Source organism: Oreochromis aureus, linkage group 4 (assembly GCF_013358895.1).
Source record: "Oreochromis aureus strain Israel breed Guangdong linkage group 4, ZZ_aureus, whole genome shotgun sequence".
Taxonomy (NCBI): domain Eukaryota; kingdom Metazoa; phylum Chordata; class Actinopteri; order Cichliformes; family Cichlidae; genus Oreochromis; species Oreochromis aureus.
Window position 1 is genome coordinate 8,173,915 of NC_052945.1, and position 8,860 is coordinate 8,182,774.

General features: G+C 39.6%; 1 protein-coding gene across 1 annotated transcript in view; it reads right to left on the reverse strand.

Annotated features, from left to right (window-relative positions):
- Nucleotides 1–8,607, reverse strand: part of lasp1 (LIM and SH3 protein 1) — a 30,742-nt gene extending 22,135 nt beyond the window's left edge. Inside the window, exon 1 of the mRNA XM_031732372.2 lies at nucleotides 8,284–8,607. Within this exon, the coding sequence (XP_031588232.1) occupies nucleotides 8,284–8,352 (69 nt within the window). The 5' untranslated portion in view covers nucleotides 8,353–8,607. The remainder of the gene's footprint in view (nucleotides 1–8,283) is intronic.
- Between the last annotated feature and the right edge of the window lie 253 nt (nucleotides 8,608–8,860).

Consider the following 8,860-nt stretch of genomic DNA (forward strand, 5'->3'; position numbering starts at 1 on the left):
AAAATTCCCCAAATCTTTAATAATAAACTAGTAATAAATTATCCATGTGGAGCCTAAATAGACAAGTGTAAATGAAAATTCTGTTGAGTCACACACGTGAGCTGAGGATGGACCTTGATACTCCCGTTGTTTCCCAGAATAAATATTGACCTTGAGAACAAGTTTGCTGAACTCATCTGTTTAGCAAACTATCCCTAAGTCTTGCCCAACCTGCTAACCCAGATTCCACCATGGCAACCCTGATCAACCTACACCTTTGCTTAGACAACATGACCCTCTCGGGTGGCAGAAACCCTACTCAGGCAGTTCAAAGCAAACAGTCTCTTCGACTGAACTAATCACTAGCACACGACGCTAAACAGGTGCTGAAATGCACTGAGGAAACAAAGCCTTTTGAAGAGGGGTAATTATACAGCTCCAGCAAGAACTAAATATTCACATTTATAGCCTAAACATCATGGACAGAGTAAAAGACCACCAACGACACTTTAAGTGTTTATTCAGTATGCATTTAGCCTACTGCCCACAGCAGACATATCTTTAGGCGTAGCAGTTTCCACAGATGACATCATAGTGGTCACTCAACACCAATATGTGATACAACGCACATATCAGCCACTTGTATTAGTGTAATCTGAACATTCTGAGTAATGGTATGATATATGAACACACTCTTTCCCCATATATAGACTTTACTTGGGCAGGTCACCTAGTTACAATGACACTCCAAGTGTGTTTGGTTATTTTTTTTCATCTATTTGAGAAAACAAAGTGATTGATTTACTAGTGGAAAACCCCCTCCCTCTTTCTTTGGAAATGTGTCATCTGCCAACTGTGGCTGGGCAAATAAATAAATAAATTTAAAAAAAAAAATACTAGTTGATATTCTTCCACAACTATTTAACTTCGAAGTTCCCCCAACTATCCCAAAGGCAGATTTGTAGCATGATAATGTTACCTGGTACATTTCATGCTGCATCAAGTTCTCTCTTACTGTTGAGTTTTTTATTTCCTCTGAAGTCAAATGTCAGAGTTGGGAGTGACATCATGCCTGAGCTGCCTAAGTTTCAGTGGTATAGTTGGAAAAGCAAGGAAAACAGGATTTGTTTTGCTTCTAGAAATCTATCCCTGGCAATACAGTGCAACACTTGTGTTTTTTGTGGGTTTAAAGACTACTGACACACATTCAAAGGTAGAGCCTGGTAGGTTCTCTGTGAATGGCATATTTATCATGTCACAAAAACACTGCGTCAAAGTTTAATTCCTGTGTTCTTTTGGTAATGTTCTTTTAACCAGTGTCTGGTTGGATGCACATTTATATTTTAGACAAAAAGTAAATAAATACTGAGGTGAAAATATTATGTTTTAAAACTTAAATATCATTCTACTGTTCGAATATCATGGTCATCCCTGGTCCTAACCAGCTAAACCAAGGCCTTCCCTAACTGCTGGGTGACCAGTGGCTCTCCACACTAGTACACCAACCTTCACCATACTGGACTGCAGCTTTTTACATGACCTGGAGAGCTACTCTAAACAAGAAACTGCAGCAGGTGCAAAACTGCTTCAGGTACTGCTATGTCACGCTTGCTGAACAAGGTAGCCAGCTAGTGCTGGTAATGGTAGTGGCATGGAACAGCAGGATTGGGAGGCAACTCACTGGGAGGCAACTGAGAAGTTTCCCTTTTGCAAAAACCCATACATGTGCAGAGAACCATGGGTGAACCCTCAACTTCACCTTGCCTTCTTTACCACCAACAAACTGCTATCACCAATCTATGAAAAGATGAGTAGGTGGCAGTCAGAAAGAAATGGACAAACAAAAATATGTGAATGAGAGAAACATCCCAGCCATGTGTTAGAGAGGTCATCCTGCAGTTAGCCCTGTCCAGCTCCAGGAAAACCTGGCTCTTGGGTGCCAAGACAGGATCTGGCAGTCAGCTGTAAAATGAGGACACTGCAGAACTAGAGCCCTAGAAATAAAACACCATTAAAAAAAAAAATGCTCCGTCTCCCTGCATCAGCGCAGCTCAAGGGCAGTTGTGTGTGCATGCCTGTGTCTGTATGTGCGTGAGAATTAACCCTGTCGGTGGATGTGTGTATTACTGTATGTAGGTTATATGTGTTAATGCATGATGTATTTGTGTCAGCGTGGACCCAACGATCGAGCCAAGAGCAGAGACGTTCACTCAGCCTCACAGCTACCTCTCAGTAAGAGTCAAATACAAATGGACCAAGTAAAATCCCATGTAGATGTATGGAAGGCCAATAACCCTTTAAACACACAGTCTATGCAGACAAATCAGGAGGAAACTTACTGAGAGTCTGACCAGATGCATACTATAACATACTCAAAATTTTCTGATAGGAGTGCCCGGCTTAAAGCATTAAAATACCCCAGGCCTGTTGTGTCAACCACTTCTGATTTCACAAATAGCACATAATTAGGGCAGATTACTCAATCCCCATGGTCCAATAGTAAACCAAAACACAAAACCAAATGACTGCTTTCAATAGATTTCAATAGAAATATTGGTTGGAAACACCATTTGGGCACCTTTCAAGTGACACTAAAGCAGACACATTCTTCAAGGGCTTGGCTGGTGTTACTTTCCCATTTGATTAATTGACAGTCTCTGATATTATCACGTTAACACAAAAACAGTATCATTACTATCTATGTTCCACATTAAGTGGATATGCATGTTCCAGTCCTCTGTTAATCACCATATTAGACACGTGAGGAATTTAGTGCACCCAAGGATGTCTCCTGGTACCATGATGAAATATTTCCCTACCTATGGCTAAATATCCAGAAATTAAACATCAGTACAGACAATTTAGGAAGTGGTATAGTTTGAAACATGCTGTGAGTGTGAGGGCTGTTTGTCTCCAACAGTGGCCAAAACCAACATACCACACACCGCAGTGCACAGCAGCTCTCCGAGTGTGAATGATTAGTCTTGCACAAGATAGCACATGCCTAAAGACAAAGTTCACACATCTGGCTGGTGCTATTATAGGAAACCAACTAATTAATGTAGGCAGGTTAATTATTAGCCCAACTGATACCATTAATTTTTACCCAGGCCCAGAGCATTGCTGCTGTCCAGCAGGCAGACTGTGATTTGACAGGCTATGCCCCACTATGCAATTAACTTTTCAAACCACACCAGACTGTAATGTGCACTTAGTAACATACACATATTTCTGTGTGGGAAACAAAACTACAGAAAAGACAAGAGACAGACTTGATAAGAAATGCCAAAACACCTTTGCTTAAGTGTAAATAATCTACATATTAACTGTCTAATCACGTGAAATGTGCGAAATTTTGTGCGGTTTGCAGAGGGTAAAAGGTTATTTACATTTATATTAGAAGAACACATTTATATTATAAGAAAAAAGATGCTTTCATTTCCAATAATTTTTTCCACTTGTTTTTAATTTCCTGCAGCAAACATTTTTATATCATTAACTTTCTCTAACCTAAGATTCTTAGATAGGTCATTTAGATTTTTGTAAAACACTAAAAGGCATCTATTTGAATACATGCAGGAATTTGTCAATGCTGTCCCTTGGTGCAGACAAAAATAAACAATATATGTTGGCTAATGTTCACAAGAAACTAATCTCAAAAATGCTGAAAATCTCATGGCCAAGTATTCTTTTTGAATTTTGCTATGTACCATGAACAGATGTTTCCATGTTTTTTTCAGGTTCAAGAAAATTCATGAACCTGAAAAACCCAGGTGAGTTGGTAAGGAAAAAGCCAGAACATACTTCTTCGCATTCTTTTAAAATTATTTTGGTCAGTAATTTGACTAAAAAGCAGCTGAAATCTTGTTTTTTGTTCAGAATCCAATCGGGATCAAGTCATCAGATGTATGGCAAAACTATTTTTCCCTCGTTTTTTTTTTTTTTTTTTCTTCCCAATCCCTTCTAAAGGAAAATCAAAAATATGAACAAAAATTGTGGCCCAAGAATCAAGGTGTAAACCTCTACTGTCAAGAAATGTGTGCAGGTACAAATAAGCATGTAATAGCTTGGGACAACCAACCCCACATGTGCACTGGCTTCTTCATACCAAGCAGAAGTACCTGGCCACTTGATGTCGAGTCAACACCTCAGGCGATTGTGAGTATAATGCGTGTTTGTGACTCTGAGTCATCAAAGAGATGTGACTGGTGGCGGCGGCTGCACAGAGTCCTCACCTCTTGTGGCATTTGGATAACATGAATCAGCTCTCAAAATAATCTGTCTAAATATAGGCAAAGGCAGCAGACAAGTTCCTCTGAAACTAAGGTAAGGAGCAAAAATTGGAGCAAGAACAACAGAGTGAAAATACAGACATTACTTTACCTTTTAGATTTTTTTTTAAAACCTACACAACATTGTGTAGCTTTTTCAGAATTACAAATTTTCAAAAGACTAACCCAGGAACAGTAAGGTGTTTAATGTTAGAAGTAGGGAGACTATTCTGGAAGCCAGAAAATCGTTATTGTGATTTTTAATAAGAGCAATTTATAAATTCCACATCTCGGCACATAAGCGTGATATAAACTCTTTCCTTAAGTATAAACTGTACAGAGCACCTCAATTTGAATGACATGACCATTAACCAGATTTCCAACAACTTCCAGGGATTTGAAAGGCAGCAGTACAATTAAAGCTCCCATCTTAGACAGTATTGTCTCACAGCAGAGAAATTACAGACCAAACACATTGTTAACAGTAACAGTAACAAAAAAAAAAAAAAAAAAAAAAAGGGACACAAGTTAGTCGTAACTCTAAAAGATTAGTTAGAGAGCAACAAAACGTGTCAGATGCGAAGTTTAAACCAGACATTAAGAAAGAAATTGCTCTTTTTTAAAACTACCAGACTGTTGATGAAAACAGCAGTTCTTCCAAGCAGATAACAGGTGGTGTTGGTCTACTGCTGTAAATTTTTATGTTTAGCACATTAGTTTGGAACCAAGTTACCTTATTAAAAAACTAAAATCACACTATAACATTAACTGAGAAGAGACTGTGGTAGATCAGCATCTCCCATTTTTCAAAATGTAAAAAAGGCAGTGTTTTTCAATGGAGACTGGTCACTTTTACAAGCACAGCCAGCGCCTTCAGTTCCTCGTTGGAAAGAGGTGTTTAACGGTGGATAAAGCAGTAAAAAACTTCTAAATATAGCATACATATAAAGCAGTATTGATTTTTCAGGAGGATAAATGCAATTTGGTGTGGATCCACAGCAGTACATTGGTTAGCTTCCGAGCCGCTAACCATCATTGTAGGTAACACACAGACTGTGGATCAGATCCTCAAACAGTCCCACTTCAAAGAAACCAAAACGTGTCATTGGGAAACTGCCTGCTTTTAAAAACAAACTATGAAGTGTTTATGAAATGTCAGTTTTAATTAGAGTGAGTGCAGCATTACATGTCTATATTTACGTATATGAATAAAGGGATATGCATAGCATCATGTATTCCATGTACAAATATTAAGACATGATATTTGTTCCATTTTACCCAGTCTGTGAGAACACTATTCTCACAGTTTAAATATGTGAGATCATTCAAACATAAAATATCCAATAAACAGCACTTATAAAGCACATGTAACAATATTTCTTCTTTGTTTGCTCTATAAAAGCGTTCCATGTCATTTTCATATAAATAAAGTTCCCATCTGGCTTTGGCTAATCTGTATTTCTTCTGGCTTTCTGTCAAAAGGCTGCTTGTTCAGAGTTAGGCTGAGACTTACCTACTAAACTTGATGCCATGTGGGAGATAACTGGTTGCATAAAAGCTGTGTCTGACATGCTTCAACAAAAAAATTCCAAAGAACAATCAAAATATTTTGACCCAACTAACAGGCTCACAAGCCAAACATGTCGAAGTAGTGTGTGTTTTACATACTTAATAAAACAAGCCATCATAACGCACAAGACACATTCTCACAATATTTACATAGATTTGAAAACTCTTTAAACTGCACAACTAATTAACCATTTCAACTAGTTTGTGAACACAACCACACATGTCACAGTTAATTATTAATGAACCTACTTAAAGATGTTCAAGGACTTTCATTTCACCTGTGGGTGGGAACAGTTTGCATATTTCAGTCATACAAAATGCAGACAGCATGCGGCAATGATAAACTCACAGACACTCCTGCAAAGCTTGTTTGAGTGTTTCTGTGACTCTGCACAGATACTCAATTTAACTTGAAAATCCGCACTTCCTGCTAAAATGTTGAATCTATCTCTTAATAAAACACACCAATAATTGTATTTATACAAGTATTGCATATCAACTTAAAGTGGACCTAGAGTGATTTGCATATTAGCCTGTGCTTTTAAAAAAACACTTCCTTGTTAAAAGTTTCACTGGCTACAGTTCAAAGGCTGCCCTCAACCCAAGAGACAAAAAGCCACTCTGGTAGATATGAGTCGGACACTAGAGCCAAATATACATCTCGTCTGATTACTACTAGCAAGCATTTTAGGTAGTCAAAGGAAGCCAAATGAAAAGGCAAAACCGTTACCAACAAGAGCTTGAACTAAAATTCACTTCCTGTCTTTACGTGTGTTCAGCTGCCCGCGGGGCCCAGCCCCGCTACACAGGAATGCAGCTGTCAGACAAAAAAGCCTATGTGGTTTAACCTCTCAAAAGAGGGATATTAAAAGAAAAAGCTTGTCAGGTTAAGATACTTGGTTTAGATTAAAAACACAGAAGTGTCAGAGCCCTTAGGCCCCTGAGCATTCACCTGAGTTAGCCTGGTACATGAAAAAATCCTCAACTCTGCTGCTTAAAACAAACAAGAATGGCAGTGTGTGTGTGTGTCCCATGGAGAAGGGGAAAGGGAGGTTGTTTTGGCATGTCTAAAAGGGGGTGTGCGCTGATGTGGAATGGCAGCTAAGACAGACGGCGGGCTACACTCCTGTGCTCAGTTCAGAGAAGGGAGATAGCACAGCAGGCCACTGACAGAGCACGTTTTACAGGAGTGTCTGTCTGCTGGAATGCATGCTCCTTCAGGCTGAATTCCAGCCTGCATTCAAGCTGTAGTTCAGACAATTTGACTCTTATTTACACTAACTTTCTAGCATGCTAAAATGACTTGTACTACGCTGCTTATGCAGGAAGACGTAAATTTATTTGAATACAGGGCACTTGGGGAAGACAACCGTGAAGCAGAGCGGTAACGTATCCAGTCAGAGCTGATGTTCCTTTAGATAAACTGCTTTGTGTATGTGTCTTTCTACACCTTTTTCATCTGTTAAGCCCAACAGATAAAACACAACTCAACAGGCATTGATTTTCATTGACCATTCAGACTTCCATTAGAAAAATTAGGTACTTGCCCCAGGTCCTCCTTTGGTCAAATATAACCCATGGATCATATATCAAGCAACCAGACCCCACCCTGATCAACACAGTGAGTGCGTTATGTCTTTACAGATTTACATTAGAAGTGATTGCCGCAATATTCAACACATTCTGGACACCTTTGCCTCATCAAAGCTGAAAGGGAAAGAGGAAGACGACGTGCAGCACCATGTTAACACCAGTTGTTGCTCCCGTGTAAATTGGTAGCTTCGACAGATCTACTGTGGCTACAGTTGATGAGATTATACGTCTACTTTACCTAAAAACTAACGAGGCTGCTCTACTAATCATTCCTGACCTGGATTAGCCAGTGAATTAGACACAGACACGTCCACATCAGTCCACGCTGTCTTCAACAACAGTGGACACGAAAAATATGACAACGGGACTATACCGTTCTCTTTATAAATCGTACTTTAATAGATACATTTGTTAATACACACAATGAGTCTGCCATCGAGGTTAAAAACGTTGATTATCAGGTTTCGTCAAAGCAGCGGTTGGAGCCAGGCCCAGACTAGACATGGCTCTCCGGAAGCACTGTGAAGTGCTGGTTGGGGTAAATCAGTACCACAGCTTGAGGCTATCATCTTTGGGACAAAAATACAAATTCCGACCCCTTAAGATAGCCAACCAATACCACAATGCGGTTTAATTTGATTTTATAGTACACACTGTTGTGCCGCCGCCTTCCAGACGTGAGTTAGCCGTTAGCCTGCAAGGCTAGCGAAATACCTGTCCAGTTGGAGTGTTCGATTCATTCACAAAAATATATGAAATTTGTAGTTTTTGGGGAGCTGAAATAAGTTCAGTCACTGTACGTTTCCACGGCAGTGTATCAGCGTTAATTTAATAAAGAAAGATACGAAAACGAGACGGTTTCGGTTCTTACCTTGTCCAGACAATTCACTTTTTCCGTGGGGTAAACGACTAGATTACATCTGCTACACAACGGATTCATGTTGGAGGAATGCTCTTCTAGCTAGTTAGCACAGAAAACGCCGATGATACTGGTCGTAGCTGTGTGCCGTCGAGTGTTTGCTCCGAAAAACAGCTATAATGTATGATTAGAAGCAGTAGCAGACCAACTCTAATCTAGTTGTATGTAGGAAATCCAGGAGGTTGTTGTCGTTGTAGCTGCACAGCTGGCTGTCAGTCCACTAACCAGAGACGGAAAGCGCGCTCCCGCCGCCCCCCTCTCTTCCTCCCTCGACTGCGCGTGTCCGAGCAGAAAGGGAAGAGGTTGTGTAGGAGGATCCGTTTTTTAAATGTTTGTTTTTATTTCTGAAAAAGAAAAAATATTACTACAAAATAAGGAACGAGAGCATTCATACATTTAAATATTTAACTGGGACTATAGCACTGTTTTACTTGGAAATGAAGCAACATTATTTCAGTTTTCTGTAACAGTATGAAGGTCCAATCGACGCCTGTGCATGCGCATATCAAACTTAACTGTATTTGCGCCA